The sequence below is a fragment of the Halichoeres trimaculatus genome, unplaced genomic scaffold (genome assembly GCF_033239565.1).
Source record: "Halichoeres trimaculatus isolate MK-OKI-2021-1 unplaced genomic scaffold, fHalTri1.1 fHalTri1_scaffold_22, whole genome shotgun sequence".
In the NCBI taxonomy this organism is placed as follows: Eukaryota; Metazoa; Chordata; class Actinopteri; order Labriformes; family Labridae; genus Halichoeres; species Halichoeres trimaculatus.
The window spans coordinates 6532875-6558721 of NW_027437200.1; the positions used below are offsets into that span (position 1 = coordinate 6532875).

The following is a 25847-nucleotide window of genomic DNA, read 5'->3' on the forward strand; positions in this document are numbered from 1 at the left end:
TTGGCTTGTGCTCTGATAGACACTGTCACCTGTGGGACCTTATATAGACAGCTGTGTGTGTCCAATCAACTGAATTTACCACAGGTGGAGTCCAGTGAAGCTGTAGAAACATCTCCATGATGATCAGTGGAAACAGGATGAACCTGAGCTACATTAGGGCTTCAACAAAGTATTTAGGAAAAGCTGTGAAAACTTATTTAGAAGTGATGCCTTGATTTTTTTTGGATTTTTTTTTTGGAAGAGGGTCGCATTTTGGAAAGAGGCTGTAACATAAATGTGGAAAAAGTGAAGCACTGTAAATAACTCTGGATGCACTCTACAGCTAGACTGAGCAGTGTTTTGTCACACCACAGGATGGCAGTGAAGGTGTCCTCAGTGGAGTTATTACCTGTTAAAAACATTCACACTTTTGTCTCTCTCAGCAGGAAGAGCCTGAAACTATCCAGAGTAACAGGCAGCTGGAGAGTTCTGAATGTAGAGAAACTTACAGCTGTCATTAAAATCCACTTCCTCTTTAATGGTTGGGGGTAAATTGGGGCAGTCCTGCCTCTGAAATACTAATGATTATCGAGGGAGTGGTTAACCTCCTGCACTGTAAGGTAAACAACATGACAAGACATAATTATTACCTGAAAGTGGTTTGGCTACTAATAGATGGTTCCTGGGCCATAATCAAATCTCACTGATACAGAAAGAAACCTCAGGAGGAGCTTCTGTCTGCTGTCACTGTCCCTTTCAAAATTAAAGGATTAATTTGTTTTTCCAGGCAGGAGGACGCGCCTTTTATTTTGGCATTAACCTGGTATGATTCCTTTTTATAATGTTCACTTCAAACTGGCTCCCCGTGCGTGCTTTTCACCTGCCTCTCCTCTCCACCTGAGCAAGTAAAGACGGGAAAATAACTGTCATGTTGTCTTTGCCAAACTGGAAAGGTGACTTTATGCGTGCGCGCGCGCGTGTTCGTTAGCTGGTAGGTGTGTGCGTACGCGAGCAGGAAGGTGAGACTCAGGGAGGTGTTGCACAGACAGGTGTATTGCAAACAGGTAGAGCTGCGCCTTCTTTACTTTGAAAGGCAAACATGATGGCGTTCGCTTGATACAGCACATAAAAAGAAGGGATTTACGCATTTTAGGGACTGACTTTGACAGAGTACGACTTTTAAAGGGGGGTCTGGTCTTACGGAGGAACACGCGGGTAAAGATGGTCCGGCAGTAGCAGGCATGGGTCCGCCGCGTCGCTCCATGCGTGCCTGTCATTGAGGATACTACACCCTGGACTGATGTGCGTTTTTTCTGCGCAGAAACTCAACCAACTTGCGCATAACTTCAAGTAACTGAGGAGGATGACATCTCTGCTGAACACACTCTCCCTGTGTCTCTGTGTCCTCCGGATCTGTGGTAAGGAGGCGTCACACGGTCACTGAAACATCTGTGGAGTTGGTTCACATCTTTCTAACATCTTTCTCCTTCTGTATCTTTGTATGGGAGGCCTTCAGGGTCAAAAATCAAATGCAGTTATTCATGTAGAGACCTTACACTGCTGTGTTTTCTACATCTCAGATATTATCCTTATAGTAGACGCCTTCAACATCTGTGCTATAACATCAGTAAAGAGTTTCCAACTTTTAGTCAGTTTTGATTTAAAGCTGGCCTCTTCCATTATAAAAGGCAAAGTTCTGTTAACGTCTGGCAGGTGTACAGCTTTTCTGAGGGACTGCTTCAGCTGGGATAGCACAGGTAAAGAAAACACTTGAGGCGCTGTCTTATGTTTCAGGAAAAACAGGTTGCTCCTGCGTTTGTTTTTAACCCCCCTCCTTGTTTGAGTCAGAGGAGCTCTGTGGACCCTCGTAGTGTTAAGTTGCTTCAGAGGGCCTGAAAATTAAATTTCCAGCATTATTGAACAACTTTTTCTGAGGATCAACCTACAGATGGGTGTTGTAATGAAGGCTGAAATGCGAATGTATAGGAAACACAAAAGAGACACTTATGAAGAGGAGTGTGTGAGGCACGAGTGCCTTTTCATTCCCATACAAAAAGGCAGGAGAGCTGAAATGATATGCCAGTAATGCAGAACAGGCAGATTCCTCAGTAAACCTCAGGGTGACAAACACACACACACACACACACACACACACACACACACACACACACACACACACACACACACACACACACACACACACACATTCATGGAAAAACACACCTGTCTGCAGCGTACAGTCATCTCGACTGATGGTAAATGCATGAATCATATCCTACCTGCTAACATATCTCAACACATTCTCCCACAGCAGGTATCGCAGCAACACCTGTAAGAGCTGCTGAGAATGAGGCTGACACATGTGAGCCTGAAACTATGACTCTTCAAAATGTGTCTCAAGTAAAGTTAGCCTCTGAGGTTACTGACAATGTAGTCATATTGTCCCCTTAAGCTAAATTGAAATCTTTGACCTCTGACCTTTGACCGTCCCCAGCACCTGTCTGTTTCTCTTGTCAGTAAAGCCAGATGTCAACTTTTAGTTTGTTTTCCCTTTAGACGCCCCCTGTGGATAAAGTAGTACTTCATAGTCTTGTGCTAATTTGTCCTATTCAAAATGTTTTAAAGAAAATCTTGGATAAAAAGTCTAGAAACATTCAACTTTACCTGAATTACAGTAAGGTGGATTCACACCCATGTCCTCCTTTAAGGGCTGTCAGCATCAACTTAATTGCAAAACATTTTAGACTGCAATAAATTTCACACATGATTGTTTTTTTTCTCTAAAGCGAGTGCTGTTTTGTCCCCTTTGGCACACTGTAATCAAGCTGTCACAGGCTCATCCTGTGGTGGAATACAATGACACCACTCTGCTTTTGAATGGCACATTTCACCTTATCAAAACTCACAGACAGCTCTGTTGCCAAGTCCGAAGGAGAAAGCTCTTTATTATAAGAGTACTGTGAGTTTGAGCTCCTGTCCATGAGCTGGGCGTACAGGCGAAACACATCAGATTGTTTGCTATTCCCTCTTACACACACGTGCAAAAGCATGAGAAAGTGTACTCATTGATGCCAACAGCAAAGTCACCTCAAGTGTGACTTACATTTCAGGATAAGACTATCTCAACTGATTTCCCATGGAAATTATAGCGCTGCCCATTTTTCGAGAAACCGGTTAGAATTATTCAACGTTGTTTACAATTCAAAATAGATCAAGCCTGTGGTGTCTTTCCTGCAAATCTCTCACCCTATTTCCTGCTCGGTTCACTGTCCTATTTGCTAATCAAAGGCATAAAAAGTCACTCAAAAATAACGTAAAAAGGATTATGACTATGAAAAAATAATAACTAAAAAAGAAACATAAATCCATTGACAACCCATCTGTTTACATTTTGCCCTTTTAGCAGCATAGCTCTCTGAATGGTGTCTTTCTGTCAAAAAGAGTTGAATTTACTGCCTGAACATGTTGTAACACCTGTTCTCTTTACAGGTGCTGCATCTCACTGTCTCTATGAATGGTTTATGCCTAGTCTGGGAAAAATATGAAATTCCCAATTAGGGAATTTTATATTTTGGGGTATTGATAAGATTTTATTGATATGGATGCCATTCTGAATTCCACTCCTCTATCTGATTCTTTATCGATTTTTATCAACTCAAGGTTTTCTCTGTTCAAAAAGAATATTTTTACAGTTTTTCTGTGTTAACATCTTATTGAGTTTATGAGTATGAATATGACATGACACTCCTGGTATTAAATTCTGCGTGTCAACACGTTTTAACATGTCACAGCGTTGCACAAATTGCACTTTAGCGTCCTTTTTGGTAAAGCAAAGCCAAGCCTCCGACCACTTTGATCTCTCCTCCATTGTCCTGGAAATTCTGACTGACGATGTGTGGCACGTCAAGGGAAGAGTTAAGCATAATGTCTTATGATGTCAGTGACTCAAATCATTTCTAACAGATTGTTAACAAGAACAGGTTCTCAATACCTTTCCTTTTTTCCTAATGCTCTCCATCGCTTCATTTCTAATTTGGAATACTGTCGGGTTAAAAACTTTTGTGAATGGCTGAATACTTGCAAATCTAAGAAAGTTCCCATCAACTCAGCGTCACCTTGTGTTGTAAGCTAAGTAGCATTGTGAAAATCAAAGAAGCTATTAAATAATGAAATAATAAAATTTATTTATATAGCAACTTAAAAACCAAAACATGTACAAAGTACTCATAAAAATCACATAAAACATGGCACAGAAACAGAAAAAAAGAGGGAGCTGGGCTATTGCACTAACAACAAAATTAAACAGTTCACAAGAAAAAAAAAACAAAAACAAAGGGGGGAATGAGGAAAAGGTTCTGAGAAAGGTAAAAAAAAAAATAAAAATATGAAGATACATACACTTAAACCACTAATATATATATATGTATATATATCTATCTATCTATATCTATCTATCTATCTATCTATCTATCTATCTATCTATCTATCTATCTATCTATCTATCTATCTATCTATCTATCTATCTATCTATCTATATCTATATATCTATATCTATATCTATATCTATATCTATATATCTATATCTATATCTATATCTATATATATATTTATATATATATATATATTTATATATATATATATATATATATATATATATATATATATATATATATATATATATATATATATATATATATATATATATTTTAAATGAACGAATAAATAAATAATAATAATAATAATAATAATAATTATAATAAAAACATTATAATATATTATAATATAATATTATTATAATATTATAATATAATAATAATAATAAGGTAAATTGAGGTATGGACGGTAAAACTGTGCTAATTTCCGGAATCAAAATAAGCAACACTGAGAACATTACTAAAGTCTCATCTCTAACTTTCTGTGTAAAAGAGGATGTGGTCATCTTCAGGCCTGAAGTGTGATGAATATACTCACCAGTCAGTGTTGAGGACTCACTCATTTGACACTGAAGCTGTTTTCCACAGATGAAAGATGGACATGTTATCTCTTCAGAGAGTAAAATCAATATTCAGAAACACACACTCTGTAAGAGCAACAACATGTTGACACAAAGTGATGATGAGTCACCTTCAGACCATTATTCTAGTTATGTACTACTGTCAGCCAACACAAACACTTAATCCAGACGTTTCTTTGCTTAAAAAGCATTCATAAAGGTCATAACCTTATGCCTGCTGTGTATCCCCATGGTGTCAGCAGAGGGTTAGAGGATGGCACATGAAGTGAGACATTGTTCTTTGTCCACATTAAAAAGATGATCAGCTTTGATCTGCTATAGACAGCCTGGAGGAGAGAAAACTGTAGAAGAAAATGTGAGATGTTTGTGGTTTGAAACCCTGCGAGGTACACAATGCTCATCGCGTGCAGACTGTGTTTGGTGAACCAGTTTCCTGAGGCCTTGTTGAACGTCTGGGACTGTCCAGACACTAAGGTAAACCTCTGTGCGTTCCCTTTGAAAGCTTATCTCGAGCAACTAGTTCAGTGACATATCTTCTGGTGTTTAAGCTTTACTGATAGACAACCAGTTTTCCCTCTCCTCTCTCTTCTTGTCTACACTGTGTGGACTCTCTAAACCCCATCTGTGCTCCTCTCTCCTTGCATTTCAAAGCTTGTTTGTATTTTTGCTCAGGCAGTGATTTACTGATCATTGTGTTGTCATTAAACCATCTTGATCCACTGCCAATACGCCATGAAACTGAAACAAAGACACAAAGAACCTAAGAGGTTTTATTGTCATTGTGCAACTGTTAACATCATTATAGAGAAATTACTGGTATGCCCGGTCATCAAGTCTAAAGGTAAAGATTTACGTATTAAAATAAATGTCAGTTTTAGAATGAAGAATTGAAATAATCTAAACATAGAAATCAATAAAAAAAGACAACAATGGCTGCAAATATTCACATTTCAACAGGTATGTTGAATATGAAGGGATGAATGTGGGTCCTGAATCTTCTGCCAGAGAAAAGGGGCCTGAAGAGGTGGTGGGCAGGGTGGGTCAGGTCTCAGGTGATGTCTCAAAGAGCTGGCCGACAATAGGTAGATCAGACACTATATGATCCTACCAAAATTCTTCTACTTCAGCCTGTCATAGATTAGCTCTTTAGCAGAAAGACGGGACACAGGTAAAGATAGGGCTAGCAGGCTCTGATCAGAAGCATGGGACAAAGTCAAGGTCAAGACATGCATGTAACACCATTAAAGGTCCCATATTCTGCTCCTTTTCTGCAGTTAAATATGGATCATTGATGTCTTCATGAAATGGTAGTAACACGTTTTGGTCCAAAAAGCCAATAAATCAAGCACAGCAGCATTGTTTCCAGGCTCTCATAGCCCCTCTGTTCAGAACGCTCTGATTTAGTGGGCGTGGCCCTACCGCCCCACTCTCCCACGTCACTGAGAGCAGCGCCACAAGCTACGAATACACAATATTTAGAAAACAGTGAAGCTTGTTTACTGTAACATTACAGGCTAAAACAACAGGCTAACCGCAGCTAAAGTTAGCATCCTGAAGCTAACACAGGGACAGGGGGGACACTGAGGAAAAGCTCTTACATCTGCTCCATAGCACACAGCATTTATAATACTCACATTTCCGGGGTCCGAGGTTTGTTGGTGGATGGTTGGTAATGCACCTGGATTCAGGACCAGTCTATTCGCTAGCCCTCTGTTGGACTGTCCAAAGTTGGAAAAGCAGTCGGCCGTGAAGTGACTAGCACACACATGCACAGTTTTACTGAGTGTAGCTGGAACATTTCCTTGATCAATGAACTCTAGCCACTTAGTCTTGTCTTCTTCCGAGATGGGAAGCTTGTGCTTGGAACTATGTGGCTGTTTACAGCCAAAAACAGAGCAGTGATGGCTCTTCAACTTTGGCATTCTTCTTCCCGCTGCTGGAGAGAAATCTCTGGGTTCGGGGGTATCTGCTCCAATGGACCAATCAGGTCAGACTTGCTCCTGATTGGTCAACAAAAGGAATCGCTGACGTCGGCAAATCCACAAAATCCAAACAACTTGTTTTAGGTCAGGATTTTACATTCACAAGCACTACTGAGTGCAGGTTTTGTCATTAAATATCACATTTTGTGGGCTGGGAGGAAAGCCAAAGACCCACAAATTTCACTTAAAGACTTAATAAAGTGATTTTTGCATAATATGGGACCTTTTATGTTTTTTATTTCATACAGAGCATACGCTCGTTCACTTCTTGGCTCATAAAGAAGAGTTGAGTTGTTTTCTATCTGCTTTAACTAGCTGTTGTAGTAATGTATGCTTGTGTTGTAGTGGAGTCACTATAGTTAGACTCTGAGCTAACTGAGCTGAGTCCTCTTCACCTTAGAGGAATCCAGGTCTTATCTTTTTAAGGAAGCATCTTTGTGATGTTAAAAACAGATCACAACTTAACCAAACATTGTGGGACCTTTCTTTGAGAGACTTCAGAGGCTGATGTTATCATTTAGCAGCTAGCTTATCAAAAGGTTACAAACAGCAAAAGTAACATTAGCCTCAAATCTACTCACTTCTCTGGGTTCATCCAGGACAGGTGTCTGTCAAAGATGGATGTTTTCCCTGTCTCCTCTTTAATGTTTCTTTTACATAGTGAACATGTTGCTCTGCATTTGTCAGCGGTCGCAGAAAAATCTTTGAAAGCAAAACTTTGAACCTGTGGCGCCTTCTTTGACATCTTGCCACACACATTGTTGCTGAAGATGATGGCACGTGAACCCGCATGCAGGTAAACAAACGTCCAAGCTGTAGCCTAAAAGCTACATCCAGGGCCACTCAGGGGTCAGGGGTACCTGGAAAGGTCACCAAAATGAGATTGAAAGTTTAACTAGATCAGAAACAAGGTCAAGTAGCTTGTAACTTCCTGCTTCTTTGTAAAGCTTTAGAGCTGTTTTCTTAGCCTCAAAAATCCATCAATTAGCAAACAACCTGCTCTCCTGACCTGTTTTTTTTTTTTAAGCAATCACAAATAACATTTCTGCTCCTTCTTTTTGGTCAAACTATCTCCTTTTGAGTCAAACAATGACTTACAGTTATTTTCTTTTGAGTAAAAAAAGCACAAACTAGCAAACACTATGATCATCTGATCGGCTCCCTTTCCGCCTGGAGCTGTTGTAACTGTGAGTAACAGCAGGTGAAGGCTGCAGGGAAAAGGTCAACGTTGGTTGGACTTAGGTTTTGCTGTAGAAAAAAGGTGCACGTCACATCGTCCAGGATCACGAGAAAGAAATGTCTTTCATCTCTTAGTTTCTTTTAATGAATGAAAATGTTTTAATCTTGTGGCTCTTTTTGTCCCTTAGTTTCAGTGATACAGGGGGAATTCGTGGACCTTCCTTTAGAAGTTCCCATACGTGCCTTAGCTGAAGAGGAGACCGTCCTACCCTGCCGCTACAAACCCAATGATGGGGACGTCATCGTGCAGGTCACCTGGTACAAGGAGGACTCTGAAGCTAACAAGGAGCAGATCATCACCGCGCACCATGTGAACGGACAGACAGGTCAGTTCTCTTTCTCAAGTTGTGGTTTCAACATCTTCCTCTGTATGTGAAAAACATTTCCTTAGAATATCTTCACACAGTATAGCTTCCTCTTTCCTAAACGTGTTACATTTCTTTATGTAGTGTCACGCAGTGCAAACTTTCTTGAGGTAAAAAGGCAACTGCAGAACTCACAGCCATCTGAGAATAGAATCGAATAGAATAGAAAATACTTTATTTATCCCCGAGGGGAAATTCAGGAGTCACCGCAGCATTTAAGAAAACAAAAGTAAGAAAGAGTATAGAAAGTGCAAAAAAAGTCCATAAGAAATTGGATGACAACATCCCGTCCACCACTCGTCCACCATTCTCCAGCCCAGCCAGTCTCCACCTCCACAGGGTCCAGGACTGAGCCTCCCCAGCAGTCTGTTCAGTCTCTGTCTCCTGGATCCTGTCTGCTCACAGCAGGCGAAGCTCCTCCGATGTGTCGCGGCGTCCGATGTCTGCTCCGTCAGCCACGTCCGTGAACAGCACGATGGGTTAGCACAGCTAGCTCATCCATCCCCCGGAGCGAGATCCCACGTTCCCAACAAGGATGGATGGAAGGACAGGTCCACGTCGTCACCTCCCAGCTCACATCAGAGAACCAGCACGTCGTCCTCACCTCCTTCTCCTCAGCTCGAGGGATATCATCAAGCCCTACACTAGTTAGCATTTACATGCTACAGGCTGCTAACAGCTAATTTCGCATGTAAACAATGCAGCCATGGTTACATGTAGGATCTCCAGACAAACACAGGAGAAAAGTAGTAAAAAATATCGCCAAAGCCACAGAAAGTTTGGTGTCCGTGACCGACAATGAACCATACAAAGTGATGATCCACTCCAAATATAAAGATTTTGAAAGAAGTGAAGAAGAAATTTTGAGAAGTGTAGTGTACTGTGGTTTCTGAAATACACAAAGCATTACCACAGACAATATTCAATGCTACAATAACTATAGCCTCTGCAAAATTTATATTTGTTGTATTCCCGCTTTGCTGATGTGCAACAACTTAAGACTTTAACCAATACTAAAATAGCCAACTTAGCTATTGGGTTGTTGTTTTCTCGACAGCATAAATCAAACCTTGAGTTCTGCTTTAAGCAGCTGTGTTGGAGGAGGGTAGGGGGTGTTGGACTCAGATGACACCATATTCAGAGTATAATGTGGGGCTGAAACGGGCAGGTTGTTGGCCAACAGAAAGTTATTCAAGCAGTCAACACTCACAGATCACTCAAAAGCTGGTGAATGAGTTAGTCCGCTGTTGTGTTTTCAGTGGCTGAAATCTTTTGTGTATTCAACAGACCAACAGTGACTGATTGAACCCTGATGTTTGTCCTGTTTTAACCATCTTTCATACCCTGTCTCTTCTTCGTCTTTCTGTGTCTGCAGCATTCGGGTCCTGGTCTCGACATGTGCGCTTCAAAAGCAGCGACCCAACCATTGACTCGTCTCTGGTCATCATGAGCACAGAGGTCTCTGATGAAGGGAAGTACATCTGCCACATCAGCACCTTCCCATCGGGGAATTTTGACACAGAGGTGTCCCTCATCGTGTGGAGTGAGTCCCTCTGGCACGACATGACTGTCACATAGTAAAAAATAAAGAGACTGCGCTAAAGCTAATGTGACAGTATGTGCAGTAGTTCCAGAGAGAATAGAAATGACTGTAACAGCCTTTTTTTGTGAGGATTACTGGATGACTCATGCTGATGTGATACATCATAACAGTGCTCTTCACCTTACATCACATGACCTTTTTGTTTGTCACACTTGTAGCAAACTATGATTTCATACCATCAGAGCATTCATCACAATAACTTCTTATTACACGTTATGGGTTTCATTTACAGATAATTTCCAAAACCATCAAAAGTATAAATTTAAAAACAACTTTCAAATGTAAGAAACATTTTAGTCACAGACTCAAAGCTTTCACTGTGTATCCTTTGAGGTCACTAATGTACAAGATAGTGTTTCTGAAATCTGATGATCTTTTCCCTAATTCTGACTTTGTTTTAGGATTATGACTTCAATCTCAGAGCTCTAAAAAATGTCAGAAGTGTAATTTTTAAGAACTTGAAATATAAATGCAGACATTTCTCTAAATGTTCTATGTTTTTGTGATGTTAAATTCAAAATCCCTCCTTAAAGAGGGTATAATTTCTGACCTTTTTTTTTTCCAAGCACAATGTCTGTTCCTAGAAATGCGCTTGTATAGTTTAAATCTTGGCTTTATTTCTCTGAATTTCTCTGAATTTTTGACTTGAAATCAGAGTTCTGACTTGCTTCCCACATTTTAGATTTCAAAGTAACATTTTTTTCTCTGAGTTTTGAGGCTGAAGTCACAACTCTGACTTTAGTCTTAATAATATGTGAGGAATATCAGAAAACAGAATTTTGGCCCACCATTAGAAATTAAAACAAACAAACAAATGATAAAATATGGCCCAACCTCCAAGAACAGTTTTTTTTTTTTTTTTTAAGCTATTTCTGGAACTGCTCTATATTAACTGGAACTATCTGTAGCTCCTACAAGTCTTTTTTCTCACAGAAGTGAGCACATTATTTGCTGTTAGAGCTAGTAGAAACAGCTGTCTGTGACATTGAAATAACTTAAATGTTATATGGAGAATTATTTGTAAGTTTGTCCAGACTTATCAGACACAGACAGAGAGAAAAGCAAGGTTTGCTGTACCTGAACCAGGTGAAACTGTGTGGTTTGGGGTTTCCTCCACTCACACACCTCAGGGCAGCAAATCATAGACATTTGAACTCATGCAGAATTTAAATATTGGGGTCGGAAAGTCATCAGATAATTTCAATGGAGTAAATCTATATCAAATACAGGTTCTTTGGGCTCAACAGAACCAGAAATACTTTCTTAGTCCACTCAAGTCTCCCTCCTTGATGCTGACTTGGTTACAGACTTGTATTGTTTTTGTAACAAGGACTCTCCTTTGATAACAAGCTTGCTTAATGGAGCCTGACAGCCTGGAAAGTGACAGACGAGGTGCTGTCAGGCATCTCTCTGTCTGTCTCGATCAGATTGCATTGACACGAGGCACAGAACAATTGGGTACATGTTCAGTTCAGGACCTCAGTCTAGAGCATGTTGACAAAAATGTTCCTAATTCACCAGACTTCCTTAATGTAGAAAAATTGATCTTAGTAATGAGCTAATGAGGAAACATTTTACATGGTCCTTTAACAATCAGCACTTACTGTTACATTGAAAAGTCTTTTTTATGGTAACACTGTAACTTTCCCTCTCCAGCCGTTCCCATCTCCTCTCTGGACCCTGTGATCCTGATAGAAGGACAGTCTTACCGACAGGCCGCTGCGTGTCGTGCTGTTGCCCGTCCGCCTCCCCACCTATCCTGGGACACAGAGCTGAACGGACAGTCCACCAATCGCTCCATTGACAACAGGGCGGTCTCCTCACACTACTCCCTTCACCCACTCAGGAGCATGAACGGCAAGAAGCTGGACTGTTTGGTGTGGCACCCGACTTTACCAAGTCCCCGCAGGCTCAAAAACAACCTGGTAGTTCACTGTAAGTACTTATAGAAAAACACTGACTGTGAAGTGTAAAAGTTCTTAAATTAACCTGATTTTATTCATTTAACTTTGAAAAATGTGAGATTTACAGTTTAAATATAACCCACAAGGACAAGGAGACCCTCAAACTATTACCATATTGTGCAGATTATAAGCTTTAAACAACAACCTTGATAAACTAGAATATGACAAACAGAGATTGTAGATAATTGAATTAATAATTATATAAGTAAAGAAAATAAAGTACCTCTCATAACAAACCCCATAAACACGTCTAAACAAATACTCATGTTCACCTAAACATACATGTTCACGTGAACACATTAATACAGATACATGAGTGGGTTCTGTTTAGTAACTGTACAAACACATCATTTTAGGAGTCCACTAAAACACTGATAGGGACATTACTGTGGCCATGGACTTAAAACAGGACCACTAAAAATAAAATAGAAAAATATACAAAAACACAAGACAACAACAACAACAAATAAATAAATAAAATAAACTAAAAATAAAAAATGGAAATGTACCAAATTACACTGAAAAAAGAAAACACTTGGAACCAACTTGAATTATTGCTTCAATTGGTCACACCTAAATGGATTAAGTTATTTGAAATGAAGTTAATAAGTTCAATCAACACAGTTGATTAAGTCAAATGAACTTACAATTTTGATTGTTCTCAAATCAATATTTTGCATCAGTCCAACTGGGTATTGTCTCCAGTTATATTCAAATTACCATTACTGAGAGAGTATTCTAATTGGAGCCCTAATCGCTGTGGAGCACGGGTAGCCAAGTAGCCAAGACAAGCAGCTTATGCCATGGAGCACAGACAGCCAGCTGGTCCATGCCATGAAGCACAGACACTCTGTCCCTGCATAGTATTTTGATGTGCAGCAGGGTCTCATATCCACAGTGTTCCCTCCTCACCCATGGTTTGTCCTTTTGGGTTTTGCAGATTATTAAGTTTAAACAACTTAAAACTTTAAATTGGATTTATGCAAATGTTGATTTGAGAAGAATTAAAATATTTAGTCCATTCAACCTACTAAGTTGTCTTAAATGAACTTGTTAATTTTATTTCAAATAACTTAATTTATTTAGGTGTGACCAATTGAAGCAACAGATTTAAGTTGGTCCAGCTACTTCTTTTTTAGTTGTACCAGCACAGAATTTCAAGTTGATATGATCCACAAAAATACATCAGAAACCTTAACTTAAAAATGTTGAGTTGGATTGATTAAAAAAATTGCATCACTTTAACTGATTGAAGATTCCCTTTTTACAGTGTAGAGAAGCTAAAAGGAAAGAGAAAGACCACAAACATCCATTTTTAGTATTTTTTTCCTGATTTTTTTTATGTTGCGTTGTATTTCTTCTATGTTGTTTTGTTGCACTTGAGGGCCACTGTAAGGTGGTTAAAAATGCTTTCCAAAATCAAAAAACATGATTCATCTTTTATCGTAAAAATATACAAAATATACATGAGCTGAGGTAAAGGTGCCGTGTTATCCTAAATTGAATGGGATGTGTCCCTTGCGTCCCCTCATACTTTTTTAACAGTCCTATAAAACCCATCTCACTCCTCACATCCAGTGTCAGGTTTAAGCCCTCCTCTCACGTCCTCCTTAAAGCTGATCCATTCCTGTCACCTAGACTCTGAATCATCACTGAATACTACACAGATGCTTAGTGGCCTCTTTCAAACTGTATGTAGGAGCTCTGCAGCTTTGGGAGCTGGTGTGTTGGATCCAAATGTTCCTGTTGACAGATGGCAGAGCTGCAGGTACATGTAAAATTTAGACCTGGGAATTTTGAAATGTTGCACTAAGTCTTGTGACACAGATCCCCTAATGTAACCATGACTTTTTCCAACCACACCTTTTCAGTAAAGGCAGGAGTAAACAATTTATAGTTCCAGCTTCGACCTTCAGATCTATAGAAGATAATGAGCATAAAATTTAGCATTAGCTTAAGTGGATGATTCATCACCATCTGCCCAGCTCGCTGGCTTCATACGTGCAGACTTAGTAATGTACTCTTCTTTCTTTTGTTTCCTCCCAGTCCCCCCTCATGCAGAGGTGACTGGCTTCAATGGAGACTGGTTCACGGGTATGGAAAATGCTGCCCTGAGGTGTGTGAGTGGAGGAAACCCCAAACCACAGAGTTTCACCTGGCTAAGGTACAGTAGACCCCGCCCCCTCCCTCTCTGTCTGTGTGTCTGGTACTGGTGTGACTAAGTGTCTGATATGTCTGGACAAAACAACTTTTCTCGTAACTTTGAGAGCTGTTAACACAATTATTCTCAAATGATTTCACCTGGTAAGAATGCTCACAGGGAGCTCAATTGGAGTTGCACTCAGGTCAAACACAGGGGCTGAAGTAACAAGCCCTTTACTGTCATGATATCCTTCTAGAAAAGTCTGTTTTATTTTCTATTTCTTTCTCATAATTCAAAGCCAAATCAGTGTTCTATATAAATCAGGTACATCAGCTTTTCTTCGGATGACTTGGTTTGTCATTAACTATAACCTTACTTTAAAAGACAGTTTGCCAAGTTCATATTGTTTACGCTCCACTTGTTATTGGATCATGAATCTCAAAATGTGCAGTGATGTAATTCAGCCATTTGGTTTCAAATCTTGAGCTGATTGAAGTCTGGGAAGCTGAGTTGTTCTTGTGTTGGATACTGGTGTTGTACACAGAGTGGAGTTTTATGAGGCTTGACATTAGTGTTAACCTGTAACATTAATACCATAGTGCTCATACAAAGAACCAAACACACACTGACACTCTTCAAGGTGCTGTCAAAAATCAAGAGCAGATCTAGGTATTCAGAACAGATAACCTAGATCTGCTAACAGAAGATAACCAGTATTTTACAACAGAAGTAAACAGTATTTCAGAGATATTTATACAGTGAATCTGAGACCTGGTTGCAGTAAGTCTAAGACAAAGTTACAGTTAATCCTAGACTTAGATATAATAGATATAAGACCTAGTTACCATTAACCTGAGACCTGGTTTCAGTGACTCTAAAACCTAGTTACAGTGAATCCAAGACCTATTTACTGATTTTAGTTGATCTGAGACCTAGTGACAATGAATCTGAGACCAGGTTACAGTGAGTCTTAGACCAAGTTACAATTAATCTTAAGACCTTGTTGTCCTTAATCCAAGGTTACAGTGAACCTGGGTCCAAGTTACTGTGAATCTGAAACCTGGTTAAATTGAATTCAAGACCTGGTTACAGTGATTTTGAGACCTAGGTACAGAGAATCTGAGACATGTTGCAGTTAAAGTTGGGCCTGGTTACAGTTAAACTGAGACCTTGTTACACTGACTTTAAAACTTAGTTACAGTAAATTTGGGGCCTGGTTTTAAAAAAGCTTTTTTCAGGACACAGGAATTACAATATTACAAAAAAAGGCTTTTACATGCTACAAAAATGTGAATTTGAATTGTACTGAAGTGGATAATGTTGAACTACTTTATAGAGCAGTATTAATTAACTAAATATGAAATGTGAACATTTTACCTAAAGTGACAGCTTAAAACTTTTGGCAAAATTTGTAGAAAGAATGGAACAGAGATTAACTACATGTGCTTGGCGAATGTATAAATTAAAAATAATAAAAGTAATACATATGTAAGGCTCTTCTTTAAACTTTAATCTGACCTCCTGCTCTATATAGAACTAACTCTGTGCTTAGATGTTTAAAAAAATGAAAGTCAGTGGAGAAAATCTCTTCAGCATGTCCTCAAAACCAACTCACATCCAGTAGACAGAGTGAGAGTTAAACAGAGCCTGTGAGGTTTATGTTTTGTGCTCAACAGTGAAAAGGTGACACTGCTGTGAGTCGGTTTCGATTTTGTTTTCCATCATGCCTGGACATGAAACACAACTGCGATAACAGCTTACACCAGCACTGGACAGTGTTCCACTGAATCGATGTAGTAACACATTCACCCTTAAATGGAAGTGAAATCAGTGACTTCCCCCTGATAGGATCAGAAAACTTGTCTTGACACAGAAACTACAAAAAGAGGAAAGTTGTATTTAGTGATGAAGACATTAAGATTTAAGAAATGTGTACATTATAATGACTAACAACAACAGTATAAATCATAAGTTTTCATGTTTTGTACACCTGTTCTGTCACAGGGTTTTAAGTAGGGATGGACCGATTATTGGCATTTTGGGGCATCAGCCTTTTTTTAAATCCAACGGCCGATATGAAACTAATTCAAAACTTGTTTTGGCTCTGATGCGTTTTTATGCCTCTTAAAAAATGATAAGAAATGTTTTAAACTGCAGACATTCAGGAGCTGCTTGTTAATGCTTCTCTGCACAGAGTTTCTCCCTGTCTTCGCTACGGAAGCCCTAGATGGTCATTTAAAATCAGTCATGTAAAACCAAACAGAAAATTAATTCAGCTGCATAACATGCCGGTAAAAGGCAAAAAATCTATATCAGTCTAGCTCTAGTTTTGAGTGACATTCAGAAATGCTGACTCAATCAATCTTTCCAAAAAGAGGTGGGGTAAAGGTGATCTGCCTGTCAGTCAAGTCAGCCACTCCCCTAATTTGACCTTATCATGCAAAAGCTGTTGGCAGAGTATCCTCAACATCCTGAATGAGTTTTATAAAATGATAACTCCCTCAATGTGCACAAACAAAGACAAAGGAACCTTTTTTATTTCCAGCATGTGAGCACACCTAGTTCAGCTTACACCGGAGGAACTGCCACATGGTGTGCACACCCCAGTCAAGTTAGAAAAACATGTGAAGATCTGAAAGTATGAAGAAGCTATTAGCTATTTTTTTTTAATTCTGGACAGACCGCCCTTAATCTACAAGTTATGTTGTTATGATCTTGTTTTATAGATTTGGGCTTCCTGTCTTTGGCCTCTTAGCTTCCTGCTCTCTTGTTAAGTTGTTTTTGATTCTCCCAAACCATGCAGTGGGGATGGCGCTCCACCCTTCTCACATGTCTTAACCAAACATGTCCCGGCATTGTCGCCTCCCGATTCTGCCGCCTGACAGCTCCCAATGTTTGTGTGTCATTTCAAACATCGCAGCCCTGCTTTAATCCCAGACGAGGGTTTGACTCAAATACCTGACTTCTTCTGCTTGAGTCACTCGGCGTCATCTGTAAGCCATTTCTTTTGGTGCATCAACACTCTTTGTCAGGGTGTGGTGGAGTTATTGATGAAAAATAACAAACACAGGAGCCTTGGAAAGTGAGTGGAAGGGGAAGAGCTCCCGGTGGAAATCATGACAAGTGACAGTTAGACCCAGAGGGAGAAATTCCTCTTGCTCAGACGAGGCAAAAGCAGATTTGAAATGTAAAAGGAAAGTAGGTTAAATGTTCCTCATGGTTTGTTTTTGCAAAATGAGTAAAAACGTACAGCATTAGTTGATGTTAGTCACGGGGACACACCTTGGGAAATCAGTATTTGTGAGTAAGGCTTACCCAACACACACACACACACACACACACACACACACACACACACACACACACACACACACACACACACACACACACACACACACACACACACACACACACACACACACACACACACGAGTCAAAACCCAAAATCTCTAGTTACAACCAACCTCTCCTTACTCACGCACACATTTCACACCAACACACACTCACACCAACACACTCACACACACGGTTGTGTCGTCGGCTGTAGCAGCACTGGGTGAACCTGTTGGCTCTGTCAATAAAAGGCGGCAGGTGAAGTAATAGCTGGTGTCACAGTGTCGTGTTGCGGCTTGTGCGCTGAGCAGACAGATGAGGCAGTTTCACACGAAGGAGGGAGGAAGAGGGGGGTGGGAGCAGAAAGAGAAAGGGATGAGTGGAGGGAGGTAGTTCAAGGAGCAGGAGTGAAGTGAGGGGCAATGAGGAGGAAGGTGAAGCCAAATGTGTCGGTTTGCGCAAGATGTTATCACCTAGGTGTGACTACTGCGTATGTAAAAACACAGTTCCTCCTTTCTCCTCGTGATGAATAAGTGCACTGTAAGCAACAGAGGGAGGTTAGTGTAACTACAGTGTAGAGATGCTGCTTGATTTCAGTGTGTCTAATAGGCTGCTGTTTACAGCAAAGGCAGGCCTCAAGCTTTAGTGCTGATTAAATCAAATGCAGTCAAAATAACAACACTGAGGCAACACCCTGGACCATGTTACTCATATGGAAGACACTGACATATTGCTCTGAGTCATACTGCCAGAAACTACACAGGTGCAACAAATATTTTAAGACACTATTAAAAAAAAAATACCTTTAAAAAGGAATGTAATTTTTCCCATGATAATGTTTTTTCTTAGGCTGCTAAATGAAACTGTAGATTTTCTTCACACCTTGTGGCGCTGGTGCTGTCGTAGTTTAATGGGTTCCTTTGAAACAAAGAGCATGACTCGATGGTTGACACGGGCCAAGCAACATGTCTGAACAGAGACATGCAGAACGTTCAGCTTCATGAGATGGCGTCCAGATGCAAAGATAAGGTTAAAGCTTCTGTGAGGAACTGTTAGTGTCAGTGTTGGTGTCCCTGTGGGTGCAGATGTGTATCTTACAGCAATGTTTTCTAAGCCTGTGCATACAGAGGTATTTCATTCTCACAAAAAAAAATTCTAATATTGAGTCTTAAAACTTCAGGAAAGGAGCTTTCCTGTCTGTTAGATGGGACTGTAAATAGCCGTCTGTTTCATATCAGGTCAAAAAAATCCCTCATTGCGGCTTCAATGGATGAAAGGAGTTAGATTGAAGAAAGGGTATTTATTTATCCAATGAATAAATGGTTTACTGATGATTTTCTTCACACTGGCAGTATGAGGTTTCAAGCATTAAGTTTTAAATAACTTCATTAACCATGGGACAATTCAGTTTTCAGAGCCTGAAATATTAAAGTTGATTCAAGAATGTTCAACTGTTCACTTTCCTGCTGTCAATAGCAACCACTTGATTTGCTAAAGTGAGCTGTCTGAGCATTTTTTAAACGCAAAATGTGCCCATTTAAAAATTAAATAGTGTCCTTGTTTTGCAACATGGCAGCAGCAGGAAAATGCTGTGGGGGGGATGAACTGTGGTGTACCAAAACAGACAAACAAACAAACAAATTAAAGAAAAATTACCCATCAAAAAATTCAAAAAAATTCTGACTTGGAACCAATAGCGGGATTATCAGGATCACATCAGTCCAGTTCTGAGGATTTACACTGGCTTCCTGTTTGTCAGAGAATAGAGTTTAAAACACTCCTGTTGGTTTACAAAGCTCTGAATGGGCCAAAATACATCAATGATCTTTTAATACCATATGAACCATCAAGACCACTTAGGTAATCAGGATCAGGTCTGCTTTCAGTCCCCAGAGTCAGAAACCAAACATGGAGGGGCAGCATTCAGCTTCTATGCTCCAAATATCTGGAACAAACTGTCAGAAATAATCAGGTCTGCTGAAACTCTGAGCTCCTTTAAATCCAGGTTGATGACTCACCTTTTAACAGCTGCCTTTTATTAGAGCATTTTAACAATTCATTTTCATAACTTTTCTAAAAAAAAACAAACAAAAGAAACAAAAAAGCCACACAATTTTTGCAACTATCTCAAAATCAGTTTTAACTTTTTTCTTTTAATCTTTTTTGTTTTATTGTGTCTTATTAATTTTAATCTGCTTTTTAATTGAATTTTAATTGTTTTCTTTTCGTTTGTTCTGTCGGTAATGCACTTTGAATTGCGTTGCTGAAATGAGCTATATAAATAAACTTGCCTTGCCTTGTCAGGTCAATTACAAGAGCCTCAGTAAAAGCAAAACAATCAGACAAACACATCCAACAGCTGCATTTAGACATGTCAGTAACTTCAAATCACTTTTTAGGAGCCAGGTCTTTTAAGATTTTTTTTTTTAAATACTATAGCAGTTTTCTTAAATCAACTGCTGCTGTTAGCTTCTTGCCAGCCAGGTAGCACATGGAGTAAAAGATCAGAAGTATATACTTGGTTTTTATCATCTTACTTTACGTACTTCTACATGTTACCCAGGCAGAAAGAAGACCTGATCAAAAAACAGAGGAGGAAGACGGTTACTGAGAAATACTGGGGCCACAAGAAACAAATACTTCATGAGAAGTAAAAGCACAGCATCTAAAAGTATAACATCCGGTGATTAAAGAATGAAAGTTAAAGAATAATGCAGTGAAAAGGTCTAATGACAAATGCTCCACTTATAATAACCACTCAGGCGCCTGTCTATAGGTGACATGAAACTGCTGTGGTTGGTTGGCGTGGCGGCCATTTCCTCTTTTTAAAATCGGGCTGAAACCAATCTTGAGTTTCAGTTACACTGTGTGCAGGCAACAAGAGCAGCAGCCAGTCAGGGGCAAATATCTCAGCTGTGTGCTGGAGTAAAGATGATTTAAATTAGTTAAAATGTGAGAAGTGTTCTCATTCTGTCCATCCTGAATGGAATTTAAAAGTTCGAGATTGAAAAATACACTACATAGTTGGGTCATTTTGGACCGAAACGTGACCGCGGTGAGCGAAGGTCTGTTTCTCAATGGATTTGTCATCTAGGTGGGCTAAGAAACAGATTAAGCCGGGGTGTTTTGTTTTTTTTACATGGCGGGGAACATTTCCTAGAGGCCAAAATCCAAAATGGCTGTCATGGAAATGATCTTTTTAAAAGCCTGACCTACAATGATGGACAATACATGTTTTCAGACCTTATTTTTGTTAAGAAAAACTTATTTCAGGGTTACATAATGATTTGACCTTATTTTAACCTTCAAATTCAAGATGGCTGCCACTTTTGGTGTTATTTTAGGGGTTTGTTTTTTTTTTTGGCCATTTTTGGGCCATTTTTTGCCATTTTGTTATAGAGTCTCTATAAGGTTATAATGGAAACTCTGCTCATGATGAATTGAATCATGTACAGTTAAAGCTCACAGAAATAACATCTGAAGTCGATAAGGTAGATGTTTTATGTGTAAACAACACTTGTTGATTGCCCATTTCCCATTAAAAAGGACTATGCGACTATGACTTCTCAGGTCTATATCATAATTTTTTTGGCTATATTAAATTCTTTTGCAGTTTCAAACCAATGAATATGATTGGATTCCTTTATTTCGCCCCCATTTAAATGAATGGAGATTTATCATCACCATGGTAACCACTGGAACAAAGACATATGTGTGATGTCACAAGGAAAATGCAGGCCGTTTTTTGAGTTTGCCTGCTACATACTGTGTATGAAAGTGGGATATAGTGGGCACTGCATTGTGCCTTCAACACCTAATGCCTGTCCTTCCAGAAGGTGGTAGTGTAGACATCACCAAATTTATCAAAGCCGAATACGTTTTGAGCTTTTTTGACCTGGTCCAAACGTGACCTGGTCATATTTTGGTCGAAAATGACGCTACTAACACCGGTTTTATCAGTTTATCAAGATAATGAGGTTTCCTTTGTTAAGAGAGGGAGAAAATGTAAAAGATGTAAAGTTAAACGATTGCAGTTAAAGTAACAACTATGTAAATGCATATACATAACATTTGTTGTACACATAAAAGTACAGATTTAAACAAGTAGTGGCTGTATGTACCAAATTATTTCTGCCAACACCATACGGCTCATTTTGATCAAAAGATTACAACTCATTCCTGATGATCCAGTAAATGATCCCTGTTCAAATCTGATTTCTTGAGCGCTGTTCATTGTTTTGTTTGCAGAAATGGTGGTGAGTTACCAGAAGGTGTGATCTCCCACCCTGAAAATGGGACACTAGTCTTCGGGCGAGCCTTGACCGCGTCAGATGGAGGCACCTACCAGTGTGTGGCAAAGAATGAAGTTGGAGTTGGGAAGGCGGAGAAGGAGATAAGTGTGTCAGGTAGATGACAGCACTGTCACCAACATCACGCACCTGCCAAAGTAATAACAGGTACGTCTGTCTAATCCTGCCAATTTACCTCCTGACGCTCTGCCTCACAGACCTCGGGGAGAGGAAGACGCCGTTCGAAGACATGCTGATGCTGATCGTGGGAGGTGTGGCTGGCGGGCTGCTGATCTTAATGCTGGTCGTCGTCATTGGCGTGACCTGTCATCATAAACGCAAGAACAAGAAACTGAAGAGGGAGCTGACGGAGAGAAAGTACGCTAAGATAACACGATGTGTAATTTAGATGAGATAAGATGAAATGTTAATGATCTCCGCGGGGAAGATTGAGCCAAAGAGAATAACTCAGAATGAAGTAAATTAGGGCTGTTACGCAGATTATTACTGACAGTTACAAGTGTAGAGTGAGTAAAGCAGAATTAGGGCAGCAAGTGTAAAATTCACTTGATACATGATGGTGTGTGAGACAAGGAAACAACACAAGCAAGAAGAGACATTAAAATTTGATAAGTCCAGTCTGAGCTATGTTAAATCTTCAAATCTTCAACAAATACACAAAGGAGCTCTGTCATTTACCACCATCTCTTAAATATTCTCCCCTTTTTATTTCTCCTTTCTTCACACAGGGAGGAAATAAGCACTCTCTCCAGGCAGGCTTCTTTTAGGAGGATGAACTCTGTCAGCACAGATGTCAGAGGAGCGGTATGATCACTAAATTATTATTTTCACACTTGCCTGCTGCAGCATCATATTATGTTCCCCTCTGACGCCCGCACAGCACGACTCAGGACGGGAGAATCTGACACCACCTATCAAAGCCCTGCTGGTCCCATATGTTTTGCACCATCACATATTCAAAGATTCTTATTTAGAGATTTCACTTTGATGAATACACAATGAAGGCATAATAAATACATAATACTGTGCTCTATAAATGTCAGATAGCTGTGGTAGTCAGATGTTTATGTCTCTGTAGACAGTGGTTGGGTGGAGTAGGATGTTTCATGAAGGATGATGTAGATCTGTCCCAAGGTTTAGGGTTTAAGTTAAGGTTGAGTATTTCCTTTTCCTTGTTTCCAGACAGAAGAAAACATCCCTCTGAGGGTGGAGGGCACCATGAGGACCAGCCTGTCATCCCTTGGGGTCAGTCTGCAAATTCTTGAATCTCATTTTTGATACAGTTAAGGTCTTATATCCCTGTCTTACAGGTCTTTAATGCTGCTCAAATGAATAGGTGAATGGCTAACCTGTCTCACCACATGCCTCTTAAAACTTACTTAAATTTAATAAAGATAAAACTGAGGTTATCTTTTTTTTCTGCAATAAATTCCACCAAAAACCTACTAGATCATTTTGACCACTCTTACAAAACATTTAGCCACCTGCAAGAAACATAGGTGTTTTGTTTGACTCTGAGCTATGCTTTGATGCTCAGGTTAGGAAGGTTTTATCAAATTTTCTTTTATCAAAAATTGAGTCATTTTTATCACTTGATGATCTGCACGTAGTGGTTCATGCCTTTGCTCTGACACGGTTGGATTTCTGTCCGTAAACAAAGCAATCCATAACAGCCTATCAGAGCCTCTAAAGCTCAACAGTTTAAAAGGTTAATGAGACATTTACTGAAGCTATACAAAAAAAACATGGAATGAGGTTTTTATAGTAATAAAATGACTTCTTGAGGCCACAATGTTTCTTAATCACAGTATGTCTCGCCATAAACTTAGTGTGACCATATTTTAAAAGCTCCAAAAGAGGGCGTTTTATTTTTCCAGGAAACTTACATAATATGTAAGTTCAATTTTTTATTTTTTTATTTTTATTTTTTATTTTCCAATTTCTGAATATTATATTATATTATATTATATTATATTATATTATATTATATTATATTATATTATATTTATTATATATTATTTTATATTATACTACATTATTAGTATTTTACATAAATTCTATTGTGTTATATATATTTATATTATTTATATTATGTCTTTTTTAATTTTGTACTTTTTGAGTTGTAATAGTAATGAGCTTGTTCTGCTGTCATTCATAATTTTACCACAACAACAAAAAAAAGCTGCCTTCAACTAACACATACCTTAAGTTTTATGTGCTAAGCTAAGCAAAGCTAACCAGTGGTTTCAGATCCCTTTTCCAACTGAGTGCAAAAAACTTTAGACAGTTATTCCGACGTTTTGCTTTCTTTTAGTCTTAAATTACAATAACAATAAACATAGTGTGAGTGAAGTAGCCTGCTTCATAAAAATGTCTATCTGCTCTGTCACTACTCTTTTCCTGTTTAAAACTATTATATGAGTGAGCACTGATCCATGTCTTCTCCTCTGCCAGCAGGAACAGGCTTACTGCAGAGACAGCCGATCGACTATCTCCGGTGGGCGTGGAGGAGGAGGAGGAGGGGCGTTTGATTACCTGGGCAGACCAGTCCTGCACAACAACTCGCGGCGGGGGAGAGACCGGCTCCTGGATAGAGATGAGGAGAACCGACTTAGAGTGGAAACCTATGTGAGAAACAGCACCATATCTCTGGTAAGAGTGTCTAACTGCACAGTGTCTGTGTACATGTGGGCAAGTCAAAGCCTGACTCATTAACCTCTGCATTCTTCACTGATGATGATGATGATGCAATTAAGACGTGTGTGTGCCATCTTTTCAGCAGGAAACCCGTTTCCACCCTCCTCTCACGCCATCACCTTACCCAGTCGTGCAGTCCACTGAGATTGTCAGACAGCTGAATGGCAGTGCTATTATTCCAATCGAAGGGGGCTCAGGACCAGGAAGTGTCAACAAGATCCACCAGCACCCCCCTCCAAACCTCACCTACCCACCAGTGACAGATGATGAGGATGAAGTGGATGAAGGTTTGGGGGGTCCTGCCAGTCAGGAGCATCCTGATGACCAGGACAGTGAGACCAACAGCTCCCAGGTCTCGGAGGCTCACAGTATGCGCTTCCAGCAGACTAACGGCACACTCAGGCCTAAATCTCGGCTGAGCCCGACCGGGATCAACCCTCATGCTTCTCTGATCCACAAGGCCCAGATAGTTTAGCAGGCAGCTGGTGACAACAATCAGAACTACATGAGGGGCCAGCTCTCAGCTCCGGGTTTGGACTGGGCTTCATTATGGATACACAGGTCAAAACCCACAAGAACCCGTTCTGGATCAGTCATAAAAGATCTGCCCCTTGACCACAGAGGTGCCTCTTCTTTATTGTGTGGGAACACAGTGCAATAGAACTAAGTCTTCAATGGAGAAGGCACTCCAATGCATCCACAGGCCGCTCTGTGTTTCTGCCTGGGGTTGATGATGTGTGACATTAACTCATCTGGACATTAAAAAAAACAATGTTGCAGTATTTTCTGTGCAGCTACAAACTTTAACTTCATGCTTTATAATTTTATCTGTTACACACCACTGGCTCCTCTCACCAGCTAACCTAACAGGTGACTTCAGCTCACATACCACATGTGGGGGATGCTGAAGGCACTCCGACACAGCAGATCAGGAAATGCAGGAAAAGTAGCTGAGGCTGCTGGAGCTGTGGAGGTTGGTACATCAGAAGAGTGGATTGCAACACTGCGGTACTAAGGGTGGACTTCTGCTCCAGTGTTGTTTAATCAACTGTAGCTGCGTTAAGTTTCTTTACTTGCACAACACAGTGTGGGCTCTGATCCAAAACATGGGCTGGTTCCTCTCTAGCCACACCTGAAACATGCATACCTCTGTATTGTCTTACTGTCCTCATGCCTTCGCCCAAAGCATTGAGACAGTTGGGATTAGAGAAAGAAATC

General features: G+C 39.8%; 1 protein-coding gene across 1 annotated transcript; it reads left to right on the forward strand.

Moving 5' to 3' along the window:
- Positions 1–1342: 1342 nt before the first annotated feature.
- LOC141784396 (nectin-4-like) lies at positions 1343–25104 on the forward strand. Its single transcript, XM_074662225.1, has 11 exons — positions 1343–1397; positions 8349–8540; positions 9955–10122; positions 11839–12117; positions 14193–14310; positions 21871–22028; positions 22130–22289; positions 22661–22736; positions 23115–23177; positions 24390–24584; positions 24712–25104. Exons 1-11 carry the CDS (start codon positions 1343–1345, stop codon positions 25102–25104), a joined length of 1857 nt encoding a protein of 618 aa, XP_074518326.1.
- Positions 25105–25847: the final 743 nt, after the last annotated feature.